General features: G+C 45.4%; 1 protein-coding gene across 1 annotated transcript; it reads right to left on the bottom strand.

Annotated features, from left to right (window-relative positions):
* Positions 1 to 13,747: 13,747 nt before the first annotated feature.
* LOC120981530 lies at positions 13,748 to 15,685 on the bottom strand. Its single transcript, XM_040411066.1, has 2 exons — positions 15,601 to 15,685; positions 13,748 to 14,443 (listed from the first exon to the last, which is right to left on the bottom strand). The coding sequence occupies exons 1-2, from the start codon at positions 15,683 to 15,685 to the stop codon at positions 13,830 to 13,832; spliced, it is 699 nt and encodes a 232-aa protein (XP_040267000.1). The 3' UTR covers positions 13,748 to 13,829.
* Positions 15,686 to 26,285: the final 10,600 nt, after the last annotated feature.

A 26,285-nucleotide genomic window follows, 5' to 3' on the forward strand; every position in this document is an offset into this window, starting at 1 on the left:
GCAAAGCATTCTGGGAGTTGTAGTTTCTACCTTGCATTTTTTTTGTAATGGGCTTATTTTATGCCTATAGTAAGGGCTCTTTCACACTCGCGCTTTTGTTTTCCGGCATAGAGTTCCGTCGTCTAGAATCCTGATCAGGATTATCCCCATGCATTCTGAATGGAGAGAAATCCGTTCAGGACCGGAATGTTTTTTTCTTTGCCGGAGAAAATACCGCAGCATGCTGCGCTTTTTGCTCCGGTCAAAAATCCTGAACACTTGCCGCATCGACGGATCCGGAATAATAACCCATTGAAATGTATTATTCCGGATCCGTCCTAACATCTTCAGTTGTTATGCGCCTGCGCCAGCAAGTAGGAAGGACTTGGCTGGCGCGAAAAAGAGACTGATCCGGAAATCCTGAAGCCAACATCAACGTTTTTTTTTACGACGGATCCGTCCCCATACCGGATCCGGAAAAAAAAACGTTGATGTTGGCTTCAGGATTTCCGGATCAGTCTCTTACCAAAGAAGCCGGAAAGACGCATCCAGAAAGAAAAAATGATGCGTTTTTCCGGATCCGGCGTGTAATTCCGGCAAATAGAGTACACGACGGATCCGGACAACGCAAGTGTGAAAGAGCCCTAAGTTAGAGAAAAGTATAGACAACCTACAACTCCCAGAATCCTCCTATCACCATAGTGATTGTTCCAGGAGCAGCTGAGTAGAAGAGTGCATGCTGGGAGTTGTAGTTGAACAGAAGCGGGAGTTGATGTTCCCAGCTATATATACAAATAAAGTGCTGCTTCTTTGTCTGTGTGACTATATTGCAGCGTATGTTGGAGGCTTTCTGCCATTGGGGTTGCCCCCCTCAGGAGTGATCCCAATATCCTTAAAGGGGTTTTCCCATCTCAGACGATGGGGGCATATCGCTAGGATAGGTGCGGGTCCCAGCGCTAGGACCCGCACCTACAATGAGAACGGAGCCGGCCTCCTGCGCAGCCGCCCTCCATTCATTTCTATGGGGCCGCCGAAAATAGCCGTCTGCCTCATATAAATGAATGGGAGCATGGGCCGCGCGTGCGTGATGCGCTCCCATTCACTTCTTGGTGGTGGACGGACCTCGGGAAATCCGGGGTCCTCCAGCCACAGCGCTCCTCGTTGTAGGTGCGGGTCCCAGCACCTATCAGACAATGGGGGCATATCCTAGCGATATGCCCCCATTGTCTCAGATGGGAATAGCCCTTTAATAGTAATTATAGGGTGCCAGCAGGACAGCGGTCAGTATGGAGAGCCCGTTCTCATGGTCGGTCCCTGTGGTCGGACTCGAACGCCTCAGGACTGGTCATCAGTAGTGTTGCCACCTTTCCCAACTAAAAATACCCAAACGGGGTGTGACTACGGGGGCGTGGCTAAACACAGGGTGTTCATTCGCTGTCATACTGTGGCTCCCAGTTATATTCATGCCCCCATTAGTGCCGCCAATAATTAATAATGCCCCTATTCGCCCCCCCCCCCCCAGTACGAGTAATGACCCCATCAGTGTGACCCAATTTGAATAATGCCCCCAGTAATAATAATGCCCACATAAGTGGCCCCCAGAGTTAATACTGCCCCCATTAGTGCCCCCCCCAGTAATATTAATGCCCCCATTAGTGAAGGGGGAGGAATGATCATAATAAATGGACAATAATGGAGACGACACAAAGTTATAACGATAACGTCTCATATATTTCGAAAAATTATTCCTATCATTATTATTACTACATTAATATAATTACCCTTTATTATCTTATTATTATTATTACTATATTACTGTACCTGGTGAGAGGAGGAACCAGCAGTCCTAACAGAACCCCTGCTGCCAGGCTAAGCTCTTTGGCTCTGGGCCACCCCACAGATACAGCACCGCACCATTAGTGAAGAGATCACCAAAATCTTGTGTAGCGGACATCCACATGTAGTACCGCCATCTACTGCTGCTATAATCATGGACAGGAGGTTCTTAGTTTACATTGTCATCAGAATGTATAAGCCCACTTGCCACGTCAAGGCGACCTCCTTCAAGTGGGTCCCTACACTAACACTAATGACTATTATTATTTATTATAAGACTATGGTATTAGAACTATTACTATTATTCCCCTTATTATACTACTGCTATCCTATTATTGTTAATTATGTCCCTACACCTAAACCTGTTGATCCAGAAGAAGGCAAAAAACCCTGGACACATTCAGCCAATTCGTGTCACAGGGGAAAAATTCCTTCTCGACCCCGGGAAAAGGCGATCAGTCCTAGAACCCTGGATCAAACCCCCTGATCCCTATCCCTAAATTAGGTCCCTATCCCTAAACCTGTTGATCCAGAAGAAGGCGAAAACCCCTGGACACATTCAGCCAATTCGTGTCACAGGGGAAAAATTCCTTCTCGACCCCGGAAAAGGCGATCAGTCCTAGAACTCTGGATCAAACCCCCTGATCCCTATCCCTAAATTAGGTCCCTATCCCTAAACCTGTTGATCCAGAAGAAGGCGAAAACCCCTGGACACATTCAGCCAATTCGTGTCACAGGGGAAAAATTCCTTCTCGACCCCGGGAAAAGGCGATCGGTCCTAGAACCCTGGATCAAACCCCCTGATCCCTATCCCTAAATTAGGTCCCTATCCCTAAACCTGTTGATCCAGAAGAAGGCGAAAACCCCTGGACACATTCAGCCAATTCGTGTCACAGGGGAAAAATTCCTTCTCGACCCCGGGAAAAGGCGATCAGTCCTAGAACCCTGGATCAAACCCCCTGATCCCTATCCCTAAATTAGGTCCCTATCCCTAAACCTTGTTGATCCAGAAGAAGGCGAAAACCCCTGGACACATTCAGCCAATTCGTGTCACAGGGGAAAAATTCCTTCTCGACCCCGGGAAAAGGCGATCAGTCCTAGAACTCTGGATCAAACCCCCTGATCCCTATCCCTAAATTAGGTCCCTATCCCTAAACCTGTTGATCCAGAAGAAGGCGAAAACCCCTGGACACATTCAGCCAATTCGTGTCACAGGGGAAAAATTCCTTCTCGACCCCGGGAAAAGGCGATCAGTCCTAGAACTCTGGATCAAACCCCCTGATCCCTATCCCTAAATTAGGTCCCTATCCCTAAACCTGTTGATCCAGAAGAAGGCGAAAACCCCTGGACACATTCAGCCAATTCGTGTCACAGGGGGAAAATTCCTTCTCGACCCCGGGAAAAGGCGATCGGTCCTAGAACCCTGGATCAAACCCCCGGATCCCTATCCCTAAATTAGGTCCCTATCCCTAAACCTGTTGATCCAGAAGAAGGCGAAAACCCCTGGACACATTCAGCCAATTCATGTCACAGGGGAAAAATTCCTTCTCGACCCCGGGAAAAGGCGATCAGTCCTAGAACCCTGGATCAAACCCCCTGATCCCTATCCCTAAATTAGGTCCCTATCCCTAAACCTGTTGATCCAGAAGAAGGCGAAAACCCCTGGACACATTCTGCCAATTCGTGTCACAGGGGAAAAATTCCTTCTCGACCCCGGGAAAAGGCGATCAGTCCTAGAACCCTGGATCAAACCCCCTGATCCCTATCCCTAAATTAGGTCCCTATCCCTAAACCTTGTTGATCCAGAAGAAGGCGAAAACCCCTGGACACATTCAGCCAATTCGTGTCACAGGGGAAAAATTCCTTCTCGACCCCGGGAAAAGGCGATCAGTCCTAGAACTCTGGATCAAACCCCCTGATCCCTATCCCTAAATTAGGTCCCTATCCCTAAACCTGTTGATCCAGAAGAAGGCGAAAACCCCTGGACACATTCAGCCAATTCGTGTCACAGGGGAAAAATTCCTTCTCGACCCCGGGAAAAGGCGATCAGTCCTAGAACTCTGGATCAAACCCCCTGATCCCTATCCCTAAATTAGGTCCCTATCCCTAAACCTGTTGATCCAGAAGAAGGCGAAAACCCCTGGACACATTCAGCCAATTCGTGTCACAGGGGGAAAATTCCTTCTCGACCCCGGGAAAAGGCGATCGGTCCTAGAACCCTGGATCAAACCCCCGGATCCCTATCCCTAAATTAGGTCCCTATCCCTAAACCTGTTGATCCAGAAGAAGACGAAAACCCCTGGACACATTCAGCCAATTCGTGTCACAGGGGAAAAATTCCTTCTCGACCCCGGGAAAAGGCGATCAGTCCTAGAACCCTGGATCAAACCCCCTGATCCCTATCCCTAAATTAGGTCCCTATCCCTAAACCTTGTTGATCCAGAAGAAGGCGAAAACCCCTGGACACATTCAGCCAATTCGTGTCACAGGGGAAAAATTCCTTCTCGACCCCGGGAAAAGGCGATCAGTCCTAGAACCCTGGATCAAACCCCCTGATCCCTATCCCTAAATTAGGTCCCTATCCCTAAACCTGTTGATCCAGAAGAAGGCGAAAACCCCTGGACACATTCAGCCAATTCGTGCCACAGAGGAAAAATTCCTTCTCGACCCCGGGAAAAGGCGATCAGTCCTAGAACCCTGGATCAAAACTCCTGATTTCTATATCTAAGTTTTCCAATAATTAATATTGTTATTTTTAATTGTTACTATTGTTATATATTTATTGACTATATTACTACCCTTTAGCCTATTACTATTGCCTAGGTATTAATATTTAATAACTATGACATTTTTTTTTTTTTTTAGATTTGGTTGCTGCTGGTGGTCTTACAGCTTCTTACCATCCTTCACCGGCAGAATGGTTTGAAGAGGATGGTCCAGAGGATGTTCTTCTTTCCTCTCAGGTTGGTGTTCACATACTGGAAGGTGGTTGGCTGGCGGATCTTCTGTCTTCTTCCGGCCTGATGCTGAACTCTTCTCAGGTTCTTGCTCTTCACGTCCAGTTTCACCATCCTCTCTTCTTTTTTCTGCTCCTTGGCGGACTTCTTCTCAGTCATCTCATCCTGCTGTTCCCGGGATGTCTCTGCCTCTTCTCGCTCTCTCTTGGCCTTCTTCACCTTCAGGTCTTCACACAGGTGGCTTGCCATCATCAATGCCGGCTCTGGATCTTCTTCCTCCAGAGGAAAAGGCAGGTATTTCCTCTGAGCTTCTGGGTTGGTCGGCATGAGGCGCTGAGAACAGATTCAGTTACTCGTCTATCAGATGTTCCTTTTAAACCTTCACATCTATAGACAGAACATGGAGGAATCTGGAGGACAATATGACAGGCAGTAGGATCACTCACCTCCATCTTGAAGATTGGAGATGGGAGGAATTTCATGCAGTAGATGAGACGTTGTTGGTCTCTCTCCTCCACGGTGCGGGGATAAGCTGCAGGGAGAAGACAACCAGATCATGAGTTTACTTCAGATCAGTCTAAACCTCGAGCTTAGATCAAGTTTTCATAGTCGAGTCTTATTACCAAAAATACTCACTTATGAAGGGTGTCAGGCCATAGATGCAGTGCTGGAGGCAGTAGATGTCCTAAAGAGAAGAGAATACAGTAAGTGACCACTTACCACTCCTCATGGATGATAGGACGAGGGGTCAGATTACAATGAAGCCACTTACCTCCATAGAAGTGCGGCCTGCTCTAATCCTGTACTCGTCCAGAATTGGAGAAATCATAGCGCGATCTGTTAACCCATAAAAGAGACTTAGTCACAGATCTGATAAAGGCAGTGAATGTTCTCCCAGGTGTAGGACCCTCGTGATCACACTGATGGCCGGTCCTAAGGGTGGTAATATGGAAGTCCTGGAGAACCTCTTTCATTTCTTCATATATCTTTATAGCAGTCAGTCAGAGATCAGCTTTCTTTATACAGAGCTCCAAATCCATAGGTTAAGCTAATAAACTCTAGCTGCCAGCAGCCTCCACTAGGGGGAGCTGAGGAGCGTCCTGCAGACTGCTTTATTAGTTCTTTGTATGGACAGTTATCAGTAATCTAGTAGTGGCCTCAGGCAGCTGTAATGTAATCATTCAACTTTAAGTCAGAGCAGAGGTTCTGGAGCTTTGTATCAGTAAAACTGAGCTCTGATTGCTATAAATATATAAAGCAATGAATCAGTATCTAAAAATGATAAAAGGCGGACATTCGCTCTACATGGAGGAGGAGGATAATCACATATGAACATGGAGGATACATATGATTATATATAAGATATTTGGACTGTATTTTTGGCTTTGTACATGTAATCATACATTGGGGTTTTACTGGGTATCTGTAGTGGCCCTTATAGCAGAAGGGCCCATATACATAATTATGCACATAACACAGAGGAGAGATTCATGGTGTAAAGGTAAACTGGCTCAGTTGCCCATAGCAACCAATCAGATCGTTCCTTTCATTTTTCAAAGCAGCTATGAAAAATGAAAGGTAGAATCTGATTGGTTGCTATGGGAAACCGAGACAGTTTACCTTTGCCCCAGTTCTGATCCATCTCCCCCATAATGCAGACTGGGTTGTACTGGACCCTATACAGATACATGACAGGTTTATTTCTAAATTCATCCTGCCCAGGAGTCAGGAGTACAGAACTCACCCCCAAAAAGACAGTAAAATACCCCAATTAACAACACTTTATTTTCAGAGCCAGCACATTGTCCCCATTTACAATACTGCAAACAGAAAGCCCCCAATTCCCAGCACAGGACCCTCAATAAACACTACTGGCAGCACGGGGCCTTAACTGACAGAATTTGGGAATCCTGCCCCAGCCACTAGGGGGAGCTCACTACGCCCAGATGTATAACTCCATATACAGCTAGCTCCCCCTAGTGGTGTCTGGGACAGGTAGGATTTAGGATAAATGTGAAGCCTCATGGGAGATGTCAGATGAGGGGTGGGAGATCTCACCGGCGTCCATCTTCACCTCTCGTCGTCCTGTAACGGTCTGAGGACCGCTGACCGTTGGTTTCCTTTCAAGTTCAAATCCAGCGATCCCATTGGCTGCTGAGCAGTGACATCAGGAAGAGGAAATTTAAAGGGACAGGACGCTGTTAACTCACTGCAGTGCATGTCCTGTATGTGAGATATCATGAAGCTGTGGAGATAATCTGTGGGGAACGGCTGCTATCACTCCTCATATCTCCAGATACGCCCCGAAGCTGGTCTTATAGGGAACTGTCAGTGTGAGTAATAATACAGCATGGATAGTACTGCACTGAAACAGGGGTCAGACCCTCAAAAAGCGAAAATTAAAACAGATATGGCTCTCAGAAGATGACAAGACAAAAATGATTTCATCTTAAAATGCTTTATTTGTGTAAAATTTTAAAAAATAAAACTATGTAAAATTGGTATCTCAGTAATCGTACTGACCAGCAGAATCCAAATAATGTGTAATTTTTCCCGCACGGTTTTCGCCGCAATAACAAACCCCAAAAAAACAATGAGGGATTTGCTGCTTCTTTTTTTATCCTGCTTCCCAAAATCAAAAAAGTTATATGTTCCCCAAAATAGAACCACTGATGATGACAACTCGTTCTACAAAAAAAATAAGCCCTCACGTAGCTCCGTGGAATCTCAATAGATTGAGGTTGGGATAGTGTCTACGAGAAGACTGATAAATTAGGGAGTAGAATATGGATGATATCTTTAGGGTGGAAAAATCACAGCATAGAGTGGTCTTACTGGGAGGAAATGCTCAAGCCCCAAATACTGTAGCGTATTTATAACCGGGGGAGCAGATCCTCCACACTTGATCCGTGCATATACAATGCATATACAATGGAGGATGCCGGCAGCGGACCACATGTACCACAAAAACATCCTAATAATGTGTAAATAGATCACTGCAAATGGTTCACCACACTGATATGCAACTGACAATACAAGGCTAAACCCTCACACTAATGTTAAAAAATTTGATTTTAGCCAATTGTCACCGCCACTTCTGTGAGAAGGTCTGACAGACGTCCTTTTCTACCTCTTGCATGATGTTCTTTGTTTTGGTTTCACTTTGTCATCTCATTTCCTTCTCCCAGGTGTCACCTATTTAGACTAATCCTCTTTCCTTTATATTCCCTCCCATACTGCCTCACTTTGCGGTTTATACTACTTCCTGGATTGAAGTGTTCACTGCTGGAGACTTCTGCTGCTGCTTGTTCAGATAAGTCCTTTCATGTATTGTGTTTCCTTGCTGGCTTGATTCTAGGTGACCCTGACTCCCTCCGTATTAAGTGCAGGGAGCCGGTGGTCGTGTCCCCTCACTATTATAGGGTTTTCAGGTGTCACACAGTCTAGGTACGAGGGCATGCAATCGTCTACCTCTGAGACCCTTGTATGTGCTTAGCAGTCAGGGTTTTATAGGGGTCACCTTTATGCTCCTTAGTTTGGGATCAAGCCAGTCGGATGTTTATCCATAACTTACAGCTATATGCAACATCATCCGTGACACCAATATATTCCTGTCAGGAACATATCAGAGCCCGCACACCCCGGCAAGGTAACTCAGCGTAGCGCGGGACCTACTTATAGTGTGTGAACACTGTCCGATAGGTGCCAAGGTCCGACTCACAGCCAAACTCCCACATACCTCCAAAGTAAGATCACTAACACAATGGGAGGAGGCTGCAAGCCCCACCTATGGCAGGCCATATCTATAGGTTGGGTCATAAATATCTGATCGTGGGGGTCCAACCTAGCATGCCCGCCGATCAGCTTTTTGAAGAGGCTGTGCTTGGTATTGCATTCACTTAAAGAAGACTGAGCTAAACTTAAGCCATTTGACCAATGAAGGTGATATCACTGGCCTTCAAGTCAAACTCCTATTGTCTATCCTAAGGATAGGTCATCAATATCAAATAAGTGAAGAAGGTCATCTGTATTTTCTGCATTCAGGTGCCACCAATTTATCTATGGTACTGAGACTTGTCCTACAAAAACATGCAGTGAGTCACTGCAAATCAGTTTTCTGTGCGTTTCCTGCAAAAAGGATAAATGTGTTTTGGTATGTAATGATCAATTTCAGTATAGAGTTAACAGGTCTTAGCAACCAGTTGCTAGGTGGGGCTGAATACCTCTTCCCATAAGGAGAAGGAGTAAAGTTAGACTTCAGTGTAGTAGTCTAGCCAGGTCACCGAGGCAGCGGGACACAGCCCCAAATAAGACCAGCCAGAAAGAAGCAACATTTAAAGAAAGGAGGCAAAAATATATTTGACCAGCATAAGAGCGTGAAGAGGAGGTGCGTGTAGAAATCCTGTGGAGAAAAGCTGTCTGAATAGGACGTCTGAGTCTCCATAGCCATGTTTCTGGGAGAATAAGTCTTACTGTGCCTGGACACATCTGAGGAGCAGATTGGCCATCTGCATAAATGAAAAATATCCACATCCCGCTGAGGAAATTTTGGAAACGTTTATTGTAAGTACAGCAACCTATGAAAAAGAACACAGTCTGACATTGGAGGCCGCCCTGTGGTTGCATAGTGAAAGAGTAGTGTTGCACCCGTATTTCTAGATGCTTATGCTATGGTCAGCTAGAGAAATGCAGTGTTAGCTAATACTGCAGCCGTGTAACCTGTGAGATCTGAGGAAAGTGCTCTTGTGTAACATCTGCCAGTCCATGCATGCTGAGAGCTGAGACTAATGTACCTGAACTTCATTATTTAGTAAAGAAATACTTGCTTTTATCTTGGCCTCATGATTCCCTGCACACTGTGCCAAAATCATCAGCTAGCAAGGGGACCCTGTCTTGCACCTCACAGCAACCCTCAACACCAAGGGCACCCCAACTGATACCAGGCAGAAGAACCCCAAAACTAGGGAGTACCCCGAAGGGAGTAAAATGTATGTCCTTCTTACTACACAGTCCAGGGAGTTTAAGAACCGTGAGCAGTTCTACTCACATTCTCCACACACGCCCCTGCTGCTCACTGAAATATAGCCGTGCAAGGTATAGAAAAAATATCACTGTTCTGCCCAGCAGAGTTTGAATTTAATTCTATTTCACGTCAGCCAGGGTTTACTATTGCTGTAGTTATTAGTTTGATAATAGCACCATCTAGCGGTCTTAAAAATGTACTACACCTTGTTTTTCTGTTAATAAAGATTATTGTATTGTGGGAGGTGCAAAGCATTGTGGGACTGTAATGCATGCTGGGAACGAGAAGCCCAGTCTCCAGTCTTCATGTTACAGGACATCAGCAGTGCTGTCTCCTGCATATCTCCTTTTCAAACCCCACCATCCTTGTGCCAGCATATCTGGTAGGACATCTAACTTTGTCTCAGGGATATTGTGTTATGCAGTGCTGTTTAGCTAGGTATAAGTGTTACTTAGGGAAAGAGGTTGTAACTGTTAGATGCTAGACATGCAATTCATGTACGGGCAGCATTTTGGACATTTGCCCAGTGTTAATGTAATGTTATAATACATGCCGTTCTATGCTTTCTGCTGATACATGTTATGCTTTATACTTATACCAGTTCTTGTATTCTTATAGTTTTACCAATCAATTGATCAATGACATCAAATACTCCTGTTTTGCCGATAAATAAGTTAGACTACAGAGAACAGTCCTCTTATTTGGAAGAGAGGAATGGTTTATACTGAATGTCAGACTGCACACTGTGTGAACGTGTATGAAGACAGAACAATCACATTCACCTGGAGGTGGAGATTTCAGTCAGATAAGTAATATAACGTATGTAGACAGTGACTCTACCAGCAGAATAGTGAGTGCAGCTCTGGAGTATAATACAGGATGTAACTCAGGATCAGTACAGGATAAGTAATGTATGTACACAGTGACTGCACCAGCAGAATAGTGAGTGCAGCTCTGGAGTATAATACAGGATGTAGCTCAGGTCCAGTACAGGATAAGTAATATATGTACACAGTGACTGCACCAGCAGAATAGTGAGTGCAGCTCTGGAGTATAATACAGGATGTAACTCAGGATTAGTACAGGATAAGTAATGTATGTACACAGTGACTGCACCAGCAGAATAGTGAGTGCAGCTCTGGAGTATAATACAGGATGTAACTCAGGATCAGTACAGAATAAGTAATGTATGTACACAGTGACTGCACCAGCAGAATAGTGAGTGCAGCTCTGGAATATAATACAGGATGTAACTCAGGTCCAGTATAGGATAAGTAATGTAATGTATGTACACAGTGACTGCACCAGCAGAATAGTGAGAGCAGCTCTGGAGTATAATACAGGATAAGTAATGTATGTACACAGTGACTCCACCAGCAGAATAGTGAGTGCAGCTCTGGGGTATAATACAGGATGTAACCCAGGATCAGTACAGGATAAGTAATGTATGTACTCAGTGACTCCACCAGCAGAATAGTGAATGCAGCTCTGGGGTATAATACAGGATGTAACCCAGGATCAGTACAGGATAAGTAATGTATGTACACAGTGACTCCACCAGCAGAATAGTGAGTGCAGCTCTGGAGTATAATACAGGATGTAACGCGGGATCAGTACATGATAAGTAATGTATGTACACAGTGACTGCACCAGCAGAATAGTGAGTGCAGCTCTGGAGTATAATACAGGATGTAACTCAGGATCAGTACAGGATAAGTAATGTATGTACACAGTGACTGCACCAGCAGAATAGTGAGTGCAGCTCTGGAGTATAATACAGGATGTAACCCAGGATCAGTACAGGATAAGTAATGTATGTACTCAGTGACTCCACCAGCAGAATAGTGAATGCAGCTCTGGGGTATAATACAGGATGTAACCCAGGATCAGTACAGGATAAGTAATGTATGTACACAGTGACTCCACCAGCAGAATAGTGAGTGCAGCTCTGGAGTATAATACAGGATGTAACGCGGGATCAGTACAGGATAAGTAATGTATGTACACAGTGACTGCACCAGCAGAATAGTGAGTGCAGCTCTGGAGTATAATACAGGATGTAACCTAGGATCAGTACAGGATAAGTAATGTATGTACACGGTGACTCCACCAGCAGAACAGTGAGTGCAGCTCTGGAGTATAATACAGGATGTAACCTAGGATCAGTACAGGATAAGTAATGTATGTACACGGTGACTCCACCAGCAGAATAGTGAGTGCAGCTCTGGAGTATAATACAGGATGTAACTCAGGATCAGTACAGGATAAGTAATGTATGTACACAGTGACTGCACCAGCAGAATAGTGAGTGCAGCTCTGGAGTATAATACAGGATGTAACCCAGGATCAGTACAGGATAAGTAATGTATGTACTCAGTGACTCCACCAGCAGAATAGTGAATGCAGCTCTGGGGTATAATACAGGTTTTAACTCAGGATCAGTACAGGATAAGTAATGTATGTACACAGTGACTGCACCAGCAGAATAGTGAGTGCAGCTCTGGAGTATAATACAGGATGTAACTCAGGATCAGTACAGGATAAGTAATGTATGTACACAGTGACTCCACCAGCAGAATAGTGAGTGCAGCTCTGGAGTATAATACAGGATGTAACGCGGGATCAGTACAGGATAAGTAATGTATGTACACAGTGACTGCACCAGCAGAATAGTGAGTGCAGCTCTGGAGTATAATACAGGATGTAACCTAGGATCAGTACAGGATAAGTAATGTATGTACACGGTGACTCCACCAGCAGAACAGTGAGTGCAGCTCTGGAGTATAATACAGGATGTAACCTAGGATCAGTACAGGATAAGTAATGTATGTACACAGTGACTGCACCAGCAGAATAGTGAGTGCAGCTCTGGAGTATAATACAGGATGTAGCTCAGGTCCAGTACAGGATAAGTAATATATGTACACAGTGACTGCACCAGCAGAATAGTGAGTGCAGCTCTGGAGTATAATACAGGATGTAACTCAGGATTAGTACAGGATAAGTAATGTATGTACACAGTGACTGCACCAGCAGAATAGTGAGTGCAGCTCTGGAGTATAATACAGGATGTAACTCAGGATCAGTACAGGATAAGTAATGTATGTACACAGTGACTGCACCAGCAGAATAGTGAGTGCAGCTCTGGAGTATAGTACAGGATGTAACTCAGGATCAGTACAGGATAAGTAATGTATGTACACAGTGACTGCACCAGCAGAATAGTGAGTGCAGCTCTGGAGTATAGTACAGGATGTAACTCAGGATCAGTATAGGATAAGTAATGTAATGTATGAACACGGTGACTCCACCAGCAGAATAGTGAGTGCAACTGTAGAGCATAATCCAGGTGATAACATTTCTCCACTTTCTTGGTAGATTATTTTTGGATACTAATATTGTAGTAATCTAGTCCTATTTTGATTAACACATGGAATATAAAGCTACAGACAACAGAATTTTTATTTAAATTTAATAAATTCAATGTTGTGTACAAAAATCCAAAAATACTCTAAAAATTCATCTTCTCCTGATTATACTTCTGAAATCCCCAGCAATCACTGTATATTCTGGAGATACATCTTTGCAGTGGCCACTGCAGGGGAAATGGGGTACTACATGCTGGCCTTTCAAATGATAGTAAAGATGACTGTTCTGAATTGGACCTGACAGATAATCAAATATTATTGTACATTCATAGAAAAATATATGGCATTTACAAGTAAAGGTAGAGAGATCAAAAAATTAAAGGGGTTTTCTCGGAATTAAATACTGATGCCGTATCCTCAGAGAAGATCTTCAGATTGGTGGAGGTCCAACTCCTGCATTCTCACTGATCAGCTGCTTGAAGTGACCTCTTCATACTTATATAGTGACCGTGCTTGGTATTTCAGCTCAGTCCCATTCTCTTGGCCATGTAAATGGTGGATGTGGCCCAAAGAAGAGGCCAACAGCTGATCGGTGGCAGGATTTCGACCTCCACCTTCTATAAATGAGCGATCCCAAAGATAGCTCATCAATATTTAATTAAATTTTTATTTGGGTGGGAAAATATTTGACAACTTGTCCTTTGTCGAACATCTTGGTTGCTCTATGGTGACGGCATGGTCGGATTTGAAAACTAATGAGCGCCAGCCAATGATATCGCCCCCTCTTGACTGCTTCATGAATCTCTGTAGGTCCCTTGCGGTCAGTGCTGAACTCCAGATGTTAACGTTTGTTATCTCAGCCACATCTGTTCTCAGCTTGACTTTCTTCTGCCCAATGATGATATCCTGCGCGTGAAAAGCACTTTGTTTGCTGCCCCCTAGCAGTAAAATCTCATGTTCCTTTCCATCCAGCAACAACACAAACTTTCCGGTTCGAAAATTAAATGTCACACAGATGTCGACCCACGTTTTAGAGTCGGCGAAACTGAATTGTTTATATTGGTTTTTATATTTAATGTACAATTTGTCTTGAGAAGCAGTCACGAGAAATCGGGCGGCGCTGTCTTCTGAGTTGGGAACCGCTACAACCAATGTCTGCTCCGTTAGGCTTTTGCAGGATTTTAGGCATAGGGTAAAAGCGGTGAAGTGTTTTGTTGCCGGAATAAGCCGCACATGGTCGACGCGCCTCTTGTAGAAGGAGAACGCTTTGCCATTCATGTCTGTAAAGGAAGAAGACCATAGATTATATGTAGTACCTCATTCCTACAGCCTGCTACTGTCTCTAATGGGTAACAGTATTGTCCTTTTTGTATTTATTCCAGGTCCTCCTATACTGTGCATTGATAATATTGCTATGTAACTGTTATGTTCATGTAATGTGCCCGATTAGCCAGCAGGTGGCAGTGTATCTGGCAGAGTGAGACCTTCGGATAGAATGGAACTTACCATTCCATTCTCCCCTTTTGGGCAGAAGTGGGCTAGTCCTGTTGCCTACCAAGGGAAGGGTTGCAGGAAACCATGGTCAGTTTAGATTCGACAGTGGAGCTGAGAAGACATGAAAGATGTAGCAGTAAGGGGAAGGGTCCCCCTCCTGCAGCAGGAGTTTAGCATAGCAGAAGTATAAAGCAGAATATTCAAGTTTGCCTTCCAGTTTATTCCAAAACCTGCTGGAACCAAGAGAAAGACCGAATATTGTCTGGATGCAAGTTTATTCAAGTAAGGCCTCATGCACACGGCCGTTAGTTTGGTCCGCATCCGAGCCGCAGTTTTGGCGGCTCGGATGCGGACCCATTCACTTCAATGGGGCCGCAAAAGATGCGGACAGCACTCTGTGTGGTCCGCAAAAAAATATAACCTGTCCTATTCTTGTCCGCGTTTTTGCGGACCGCAAAACACACAACGGTCATGTGCATGAGGCCTAAAGCTGTTGAACTTTCACCAAGTCTGGACTCGACTTGACTTATTCTCCACCTCCTACAACTCTCCCCTTTATTGCTCCAGAGCCTAACCCTGGGGATCGACAGTATCCAGGTAGGAGCACTGTGACACACACAGAGACTTTTAAGGCTGCACCATTCGGCATTCCTATAAACCTGTAACACGATTGGCCCTGGGGGCGGCACGTTGCATATATGCCAGTGTGATCTAAAATAGAATTAAAGGGGAACTGGTCACGTAGAATCAGAGATCGCTACGATCATGGGCCTTCTATAGGCTCCGATGCTCAACCCAGCAAAATCACTGTGTGTCGCTCAGTTCTTATGGCCACTTGGGCCATGACATGTGGTAGGACTTAAAGTGGTTGTTCATTCTGGGAGGCCTTTTGCATAGATCCATCCACCCATACCACTGGACTTGCAGTGGGAAGCATATTTACCTGCTCTCTGCTTCTGCGTTTTGGCTCCTTTGTTCCACCGCTGTTGTGTGTCAACATTCGGTTTGACGTTCGTCTTATGACACATCACTGCTACAGCCAGTCATTGGCTGCAGTAGTCAAACTGGAGGTTGACATGCAGAGACTGGAGAGCAGCAGCAAAGGGCCAAAGAAGCCAGGGGCCAGCATCCGGGAGCAGGTAAGTATGCTTCCCTCCTAAGGTCTAGCGGCGTGGGACCTTAAAAGTGCCCAAAAAGTCTCCCAGGGTGAACAACCCCTTTATTTAGAAGACATCACAAGGGCCATAGACAGCAATACTGGTAGTGGCTGAACTGGATGTTAACGTAGAGACTGGAGAGCAGCAGTGGAGGACGAGGACGGAATAAGCTGGGGCCCAGCGGCCAGGAGCAGGTAAGTATGCTTCCCTCCCTCAGGTCCAGTGTTGGTGGGGAGTCTGCCTGAAAAGCCCCCCAGGGTGAACAACCTCTTTAATTGGAAAACGTCACAATGTTGACACGTGGAGACTGTAGAGCAGCAGTGGAGGAAAAGGACCAAATATGCTTCCCTTCTCACGTCTAGTGGAGTGAAGGAGGGGGGGGGGGGGGGGGGGGTCTGCCCGAAAGGCACTCTTCCCAGAGTAAACCACCCTTTTAATAGGAAAACATCCCAAGGGCTATAGACAGCAATACTATAGTAATGCTAAAAATAAAGGTAAAAAAGTAAAACTTTTGAGGGAGCGAAAAATGACCACTTCCGACTGTTTAGTTCCCGCCTTGCACGCGCTCAGCCAATGGGAGCGCGGCTCTGATAGCCGAGGGGCGTGCAGTGTGAGAGGTGAGCTGCGATTGGTCAGCTGCTTTTCCGCGCTGGAAGGAAGGCGGGATAAATCTATTGTGCGTCTTGAATGAACGTTTGGAACTACGAGTCCCAGAATTCCTTTCAGGTTTGGAGCCATTAGGAATGCTGGCAAAGGATTCTGGTAGTTGTAGTTCTTATGAGTCGATGAGGTAATATTAGGTTGTTGAAACCCAGTGAATAATAGGGAGACTGCGTATAAAATGCGACGCGTTATCACCTTGAGAAGAGTAGCTTTTAATGGCTGTACCGTTTCTTCTTGGGGGGTATAGATACTTGTAACTACAACTCCCAGAATGCCTTGTAGTTGATACCTGGTAATGATAAGTGAAAATGAGCGCAAAGCATTCTGGGAGTTGTAGTTCTTATGAGTCGATGAGGTAATAATAGGTTGTTGAAACCCAGTGAATAGTAGGGAGACTGCGTATAAAATGCGACGCGTTATCACCTTGAGAAGAGTAGCTTTTAATGGCTGTACCGTTTCTTCTTGGGGGGGTATAGATACTTGTAACTACAACTCCCAGAATGCCTTGTAGTTGATACCTGGTAATGATAAGGGAAAATGCGCGCAAAGCATTCTGGGAGTTGTAGTTTCTACCTTGCATTTTTTTTGTAATGGGCTTATTTTATGCCTATAGTAAGGGCTCTTTCACACTCGCGCTTTTGTTTTCCGGCATAGAGTTCCGTCGTCTAGAATCCTGATCAGGATTATCCCCATGCATTCTGAATGGAGAGAAATCCGTTCAGGACCGGAATGTTTTTTTCTTTGCCGGAGAAAATACCGCAGCATGCTGCGCTTTTTGCTCCGGTCAAAAATCCTGAACACTTGCCGCATCGACGGATCCGGAATAATAACCCATTGAAATGTATTATTCCGGATCCGTCCTAACATCTTCAGTTGTTATGCGCCTGCGCCAGCAAGTAGGAAGGACTTGGCTGGCGCGAAAAAGAGACTGATCCGGAAATCCTGAAGCCAACATCAACGTTTTTTTTTACGACGGATCCGTCCCCATACCGGATCCGGAAAAAAAAACGTTGATGTTGGCTTCAGGATTTCCGGATCAGTCTCTTACCAAAGAAGCCGGAAAGACGCATCCAGAAAGAAAAAATGATGCGTTTTTCCGGATCCGGCGTGTAATTCCGGCAAATAGAGTACACGACGGATCCGGACAACGCAAGTGTGAAAGAGCCCTAAGTTAGAGAAAAGTATAGACAACCTACAACTCCCAGAATCCTCCTATCGCCATAGTGATTGTTCCAGGAGCAGCTGAGTAGAAGAGTGCATGCTGGGAGTTGTAGTTGAACAGAAGCGGGAGTTGATGTTCCCAGCTATATATACAAATAAAGTGCTGCTTCTTTGCCTTGTGACTTGGCGGTGATATTGCAGCGTATGTTGGAGGCTTTCTGCCATTGGGGTTGCCCCCCTCAGGAGTGATCCCAATATCCTTAAAGGGGTTTTCCCATCTCAGACGATGGGGGCATATCGCTAGGATAGGTGCGGGTCCCAGCGCTAGGACCCGCACCTACAATGAGAACGGAGCCGGCCTCCTGCGCAGCCGCCCTCCATTCATTTCTATGGGGCCGCCGAAAATAGCCGTCTGCCTCATATAAATGAATGGGAGCATGGGCCGCGCGTGCGTGATGCGCTCCCATTCACTTCTTGGTGGTGGACGGACCTCGGGAAATCCGGGGTCCTCCAGCCACAGCGCTCCTCGTTGTAGGTGCGGGTCCCAGCACCTATCAGACAATGGGGGCATATCCTAGCGATATGCCCCCATTGTCTCAGATGGGAATAGCCCTTTAATAGTAATTATAGGGTGCCAGCAGGACAGCGGTCAGTATGGAGAGCCCGTTCTCATGGTCGGTCCCTGTGGTCGGACTCGAACGCCTCAGGACTGGTCATCAGTAGTGTTGCCACCTTTCCCAACTAAAAATACCCAAACGGGGTGTGACTACGGGGGCGTGGCTAAACACAGGGTGTTCATTCGCTGTCATACTGTGGCTCCCAGTTATATTCATGCCCCCATTAGTGCCGCCAATAATTAATAATGCCCCTATTAGCGCCCCCCCCCCCAGTACGAGTAATGACCCCATCAGTGTGACCCAATTTGAATAATGCCCCCAGTAATAATAATGCCCACATAAGTGGCCCCCAGAGTTAATACTGCCCCCATTAGTGCCCCCCCCAGTAATATTAATGCCCCCATTAGTGAAGGGGGAGGAATGATCATAATAAATGGACAATAATGGAGACGACACAAAGTTATAACGATAACGTCTCATATATTTCGAAAAATTATTCCTATCATTATTATTACTACATTAATATAATTACCCTTTATTATCTTATTATTATTATTACTATATTACTGTACCTGGTGAGAGGAGGAACCAGCAGTCCTAACAGAACCCCTGCTGCCAGGCTAAGCTCTTTGGCTCTGGGCCACCCCACAGATACAGCACCGCACCATTAGTGAAGAGATCACCAAAATCTTGTGTAGCGGACATCCACATGTAGTACCGCCATCTACTGCTGCTATAATCATGGACAGGAGGTTCTTAGTTTACATTGTCATCAGAATGTATAAGCCCACTTGCCACGTCAAGGCGACCTCCTTCAAGTGGGTCCCTACACTAACACTAATGACTATTATTATTTATTATAAGACTATGGTATTAGAACTATTACTATTATTCCCCTTATTATACTACTGCTATCCTATTATTGTTAATTATGTCCCTACACCTAAACCTGTTGATCCAGAAGAAGGCAAAAAACCCTGGACACATTCAGCCAATTCGTGTCACAGGGGAAAAATTCCTTCTCGACCCCGGGAAAAGGCGATCAGTCCTAGAACCCTGGATCAAACCCCCTGATCCCTATCCCTAAATTAGGTCCCTATCCCTAAACCTGTTGATCCAGAAGAAGGCGAAAACCCCTGGACACATTCAGCCAATTCGTGTCACAGGGGAAAAATTCCTTCTCGACCCCGGGAAAAGGCGATCAGTCCTAGAACTCTGGATCAAACCCCCTGATCCCTATCCCTAAATTAGGTCCCTATCCCTAAACCTGTTGATCCAGAAGAAGGCGAAAACCCCTGGACACATTCAGCCAATTCGTGTCACAGGGGAAAAATTCCTTCTCGACCCCGGGAAAAGGCGATCGGTCCTAGAACCCTGGATCAAACCCCCTGATCCCTATCCCTAAATTAGGTCCCTATCCCTAAACCTGTTGATCCAGAAGAAGGCGAAAACCCCTGGACACATTCAGCCAATTCGTGTCACAGGGGAAAAAATTCCTTCTCGACCCCGGGAAAAGGCGATCAGTCCTAGAACCCTGGATCAAACCCCCTGATCCCTATCCCTAAATTAGGTCCCTATCCCTAAACCTTGTTGATCCAGAAGAAGGCGAAAACCCCTGGACACATTCAGCCAATTCGTGTCACAGGGGAAAAATTCCTTCTCGACCCCGGGAAAAGGCGATCAGTCCTAGAACTCTGGATCAAACCCCCTGATCCCTATCCCTAAATTAGGTCCCTATCCCTAAACCTGTTGATCCAGAAGAAGGCGAAAACCCCTGGACACATTCAGCCAATTCGTGTCACAGGGGAAAAATTCCTTCTCGACCCCGGGAAAAGGCGATCAGTCCTAGAACTCTGGATCAAACCCCCTGATCCCTATCCCTAAATTAGGTCCCTATCCCTAAACCTGTTGATCCAGAAGAAGGCGAAAACCCCTGGACACATTCAGCCAATTCGTGTCACAGGGGGAAAATTCCTTCTCGACCCCGGGAAAAGGCGATCGGTCCTAGAACCCTGGATCAAACCCCCGGATCCCTATCCCTAAATTAGGTCCCTATCCCTAAACCTGTTGATCCAGAAGAAGGCGAAAACCCCTGGACACATTCAGCCAATTCATGTCACAGGGGAAAAATTCCTTCTCGACCCCGGGAAAAGGCGATCAGTCCTAGAACCCTGGATCAAACCCCCTGATCCCTATCCCTAAATTAGGTCCCTATCCCTAAACCTGTTGATCCAGAAGAAGGCGAAAACCCCTGGACACATTCTGCCAATTCGTGTCACAGGGGAAAAATTCCTTCTCGACCCCGGGAAAAGGCGATCAGTCCTAGAACCCTGGATCAAACCCCCTGATCCCTATCCCTAAATTAGGTCCCTATCCCTAAACCTTGTTGATCCAGAAGAAGGCGAAAACCCCTGGACACATTCAGCCAATTCGTGTCACAGGGGAAAAATTCCTTCTCGACCCCGGGAAAAGGCGATCAGTCCTAGAACTCTGGATCAAACCCCCTGATCCCTATCCCTAAATTAGGTCCCTATCCCTAAACCTGTTGATCCAGAAGAAGACGAAAACCCCTGGACACATTCAGCCAATTCGTGTCACAGGGGAAAAATTCCTTCTCGACCCCGGGAAAAGGCGATCGGTCCTAGAACTCTGGATCAAACCCCCTGATCCCTATCCCTAAATTAGGTCCCTATCCCTAAACCTGTTGATCCAGAAGAAGGCGAAAACCCCTGGACACATTCAGCCAATTCGTGTCACAGGGGAAAAATTCCTTCTCGACCCCGGGAAAAGGCGATCGGTCCTAGAACCCTGGATCAAACCCCCGGATCCCTATCCCTAAATTAGGTCCCTATCCCTAAACCTGTTGATCCAGAAGAAGACGAAAACCCCTGGACACATTCAGCCAATTCGTGTCACAGGGGAAAAATTCCTTCTCGACCCCGGGAAAAGGCGATCAGTCCTAGAACCCTGGATCAAACCCCCTGATCCCTATCCCTAAATTAGGTCCCTATCCCTAAACCTTGTTGATCCAGAAGAAGGCGAAAACCCCTGGACACATTCAGCCAATTCGTGTCACAGGGGAAAAATTCCTTCTCGACCCCGGGAAAAGGCGATCAGTCCTAGAACCCTGGATCAAACCCCCTGATCCCTATCCCTAAATTAGGTCCCTATCCCTAAACCTGTTGATCCAGAAGAAGGCGAAAACCCCTGGACACATTCAGCCAATTCGTGCCACAGAGGAAAAATTCCTTCTCGACCCCGGGAAAAGGCGATCAGTCCTAGAACCCTGGATCAAAACTCCTGATTTCTATATCTAAGTTTTCCAATAATTAATATTGTTATTTTTAATTGTTACTATTGTTATATATTTATTGACTATATTACTACCCTTTAGCCTATTACTATTGCCTAGGTATTAATATTTAATAACTATGACATTTTTTTTTTTTTTTAGATTTGGTTGCTGCTGGTGGTCTTACAGCTTCTTACCATCCTTCACCGGCAGAATGGTTTGAAGAGGATGGTCCAGAGGATGTTCTTCTTTCCTCTCAGGTTGGTGTTCACATACTGGAAGGTGGTTGGCTGGCGGATCTTCTGTCTTCTTCCGGCCTGATGCTGAACTCTTCTCAGGTTCTTGCTCTTCACGTCCAGTTTCACCATCCTCTCTTCTTTTTTCTGCTCCTTGGCGGACTTCTTCTCAGTCATCTCATCCTGCTGTTCCCGGGATGTCTCTGCCTCTTCTCGCTCTCTCTTGGCCTTCTTCACCTTCAGGTCTTCACACAGGTGGCTTGCCATCATCAATGCCGGCTCTGGATCTTCTTCCTCCAGAGGAAAAGGCAGGTATTTCCTCTGAGCTTCTGGGTTGGTCGGCATGAGGCGCTGAGAACAGATTCAGTTACTCGTCTATCAGATGTTCCTTTTAAAACCTTCACATCTATAGACAGAACATGGAGGAATCTGGAGGACAATATGACAGGCAGTAGGATCACTCACCTCCATCTTGAAGATTGGAGATGGGAGGAATTTCATGCAGTAGATGAGACGTTGTTGGTCTCTCTCCTCCACGGTGCGGGGATAAGCTGCAGGGAGAAGACAACCAGATCATGAGTTTACTTCAGATCAGTCTAAACCTCGAGCTTAGATCAAGTTTTCATAGTCGAGTCTTATTACCAAAAATACTCACTTATGAAGGGTGTCAGGCCATAGATGCAGTGCTGGAGGCAGTAGATGTCCTAAAGAGAAGAGAATACAGTAAGTGACCACTTACCACTCCTCATGGATGATAGGACGAGGGGTCAGATTACAATGAAGCCACTTACCTCCATAGAAGTGCGGCCTGCTCTAATCCTGTACTCGTCCAGAATTGGAGAAATCATAGCGCGATCTGTTAACCCATAAAAGAGACTTAGTCACAGATCTGATAAAGGCAGTGAATGTTCTCCCAGGTGTAGGACCCTCGTGATCACACTGATGGCCGGTCCTAAGGGTGGTAATATGGAAGTCCTGGAGAACCTCTTTCATTTCTTCATATATCTTTATAGCAGTCAGTCAGAGATCAGCTTTCTTTATACAGAGCTCCAAATCCATAGGTTAAGCTAATAAACTCTAGCTGCCAGCAGCCTCCACTAGGGGGAGCTGAGGAGCGTCCTGCAGACTGCTTTATTAGTTCTTTGTATGGACAGTTATCAGTAATCTAGTAGTGGCCTCAGGCAGCTGTAATGTAATCATTCAACTTTAAGTCAGAGCAGAGGTTCTGGAGCTTTGTATCAGTAAAACTGAGCTCTGATTGCTATAAATATATAAAGCAATGAATCAGTATCTAAAAATGATAAAAGGCGGACATTCGCTCTACATGGAGGAGGAGGATAATCACATATGAACATGGAGGATACATATGATTATATATAAGATATTTGGACTGTATTTTTGGCTTTGTACATGTAATCATACATTGGGGTTTTACTGGGTATCTGTAGTGGCCCTTATAGCAGAAGGGCCCATATACATAATTATGCACATAACACAGAGGAGAGATTCATGGTGTAAAGGTAAACTGGCTCAGTTGCCCATAGCAACCAATCAGATCGTTCCTTTCATTTTTCAAAGCAGCTATGAAAAATGAAAGGTAGAATCTGATTGGTTGCTATGGGAAACCGAGACAGTTTACCTTTGCCCCAGTTCTGATCCATCTCCCCCATAATGCAGACTGGGTTGTACTGGACCCTATACAGATACATGACAGGTTTATTTCTAAATTCATCCTGCCCAGGAGTCAGGAGTACAGAACTCACCCCCAAAAAGACAGTAAAATACCCCAATTAACAACACTTTATTTTCAGAGCCAGCACATTGTCCCCATTTACAATACTGCAAACAGAAAGCCCCCAATTCCCAGCACAGGACCCTCAATAAACACTACTGGCAGCACGGGGCCTTAACTGACAGAATTTGGGAATCCTGCCCCAGCCACTAGGGGGAGCTCACTACGCCCAGATGTATAACTCCATATACAGCTAGCTCCCCCTAGTGGTGTCTGGGACAGGTAGGATTTAGGATAAATGTGAAGCCTCATGGGAGATGTCAGATGAGGGGTGCGAGATCTCACCGGCGTCCATCTTCACCTCTCGTCGTCCTGTATTGGTCTGAGGACCGCTGACCGTTGGTTTCCTTTCAAGTTCAAATCCAGCGATCCCATTGGCTGCTGAGCAGTGACATCAGGAAGAGGAAATTTAAAGGGACAGGACGCTGTTAACTCACTGCAGTGCATGTCCTGTATGTGAGATATCATGAAGCTGTGGAGATAATCTGCGGGGAACGGCTGCTATCAGCCCTCATATCTCCAGATACGCCCCGAAGCTGGTCTTATAGGGAACTGTCAGTGTGAGTAATAATACAGCATGGATAGTACTGCACTGAAACAGGGGTCAGACCCTCAAAAAGCGAAAATTAAAACAGATATGGCTCTCAGAAGATGACAAGACAAAAATGATTTCATCTTAAAATGCTTTATTTGTGTAAAATTTTAAAAAATAAAACTATGTAAAATTGGTATCTCAGTAATCGTACTGACCAGCAGAATCCAAATAATGTGTAATTTTTCCCGCACGGTTTTCGCCGCAATAACAAACCCCAAAAAAACAATGAGGGATTTGCTGCTTCTTTTTTTATCCTGCTTCCCAAAATCAAAAAAGTTATATGTTCCCCAAAATAGAACCACTGATGATGACAACTCGTTCTACAAAAAAAATAAGCCCTCACGTAGCTCCGTGGAATCTCAATAGATTGAGGTTGGGATAGTGTCTACGAGAAGACTGATAAATTAGGGAGTAGAATATGGATGATATCTTTAGGGTGGAAAAATCACAGCATAGAGTGGTCTTACTGGGAGGAAATGCTCAAGCCCCAAATACTGTAGCGTATTTATAACCGGGGGAGCAGATCCTCCACACTTGATCCGTGCATATACAATGCATATACAATGGAGGATGCCGGCAGCGGACCACATGTACCACAAAAACATCCTAATAATGTGTAAATAGATCACTGCAAATGGTTCACCACACTGATATGCAACTGACAATACAAGGCTAAACCCTCACACTAATGTTAAAAAATTTGATTTTAGCCAATTGTCACCGCCACTTCTGTGAGAAGGTCTGACAGACGTCCTTTTCTACCTCTTGCATGATGTTCTTTGTTTTGGTTTCACTTTGTCATCTCATTTCCTTCTCCCAGGTGTCACCTATTTAGACTAATCCTCTTTCCTTTATATTCCCTCCCATACTGCCTCACTTTGCGGTTTATACTACTTCCTGGATTGAAGTGTTCACTGCTGGAGACTTCTGCTGCTGCTTGTTCAGATAAGTCCTTTCATGTATTGTGTTTCCTTGCTGGCTTGATTCTAGGTGACCCTGACTCCCTCCGTATTAAGTGCAGGGAGCCGGTGGTCGTGTCCCCTCACTATTATAGGGTTTTCAGGTGTCACACAGTCTAGGTACGAGGGCATGCAATCGTCTACCTCTGAGACCCTTGTATGTGCTTAGCAGTCAGGGTTTTATAGGGGTCACCTTTATGCTCCTTAGTTTGGGATCAAGCCAGTCGGATGTTTATCCATAACTTACAGCTATATGCAACATCATCCGTGACACCAATATATTCCTGTCAGGAACATATCAGAGCCCGCACACCCCGGCAAGGTAACTCAGCGTAGCGCGGGACCTACTTATAGTGTGTGAACACTGTCCGATAGGTGCCAAGGTCCGACTCACAGCCAAACTCCCACATACCTCCAAAGTAAGATCACTAACACAATGGGAGGAGGCTGCAAGCCCCACCTATGGCAGGCCATATCTATAGGTTGGGTCATAAATATCTGATCGTGGGGGTCCAACCTAGCATGCCCGCCGATCAGCTTTTTGAAGAGGCTGTGCTTGGTATTGCATTCACTTAAAGAAGACTGAGCTAAACTTAAGCCATTTGACCAATGAAGGTGATATCACTGGCCTTCAAGTCAAACTCCTATTGTCTATCCTAAGGATAGGTCATCAATATCAAATAAGTGAAGAAGGTCATCTGTATTTTCTGCATTCAGGTGCCACCAATTTATCTATGGTACTGAGACTTGTCCTACAAAAACATGCAGTGAGTCACTGCAAATCAGTTTTCTGTGCGTTTCCTGCAAAAAGGATAAATGTGTTTTGGTATGTAATGATCAATTTCAGTATAGAGTTAACAGGTCTTAGCAACCAGTTGCTAGGTGGGGCTGAATACCTCTTCCCATAAGGAGAAGGAGTAAAGTTAGACTTCAGTGTAGTAGTCTAGCCAGGTCACCGAGGCAGCGGGACACAGCCCCAAATAAGACCAGCCAGAAAGAAGCAACATTTAAAGAAAGGAGGCAAAAATATATTTGACCAGCATAAGAGCGTGAAGAGGAGGTGCGTGTAGAAATCCTGTGGAGAAAAGCTGTCTGAATAGGACGTCTGAGTCTCCATAGCCATGTTTCTGGGAGAATAAGTCTTACTGTGCCTGGA

Source organism: Bufo bufo, chromosome 11 (assembly GCF_905171765.1).
Source record: "Bufo bufo chromosome 11, aBufBuf1.1, whole genome shotgun sequence".
In the NCBI taxonomy this organism is placed as follows: domain Eukaryota; kingdom Metazoa; phylum Chordata; class Amphibia; order Anura; family Bufonidae; genus Bufo; species Bufo bufo.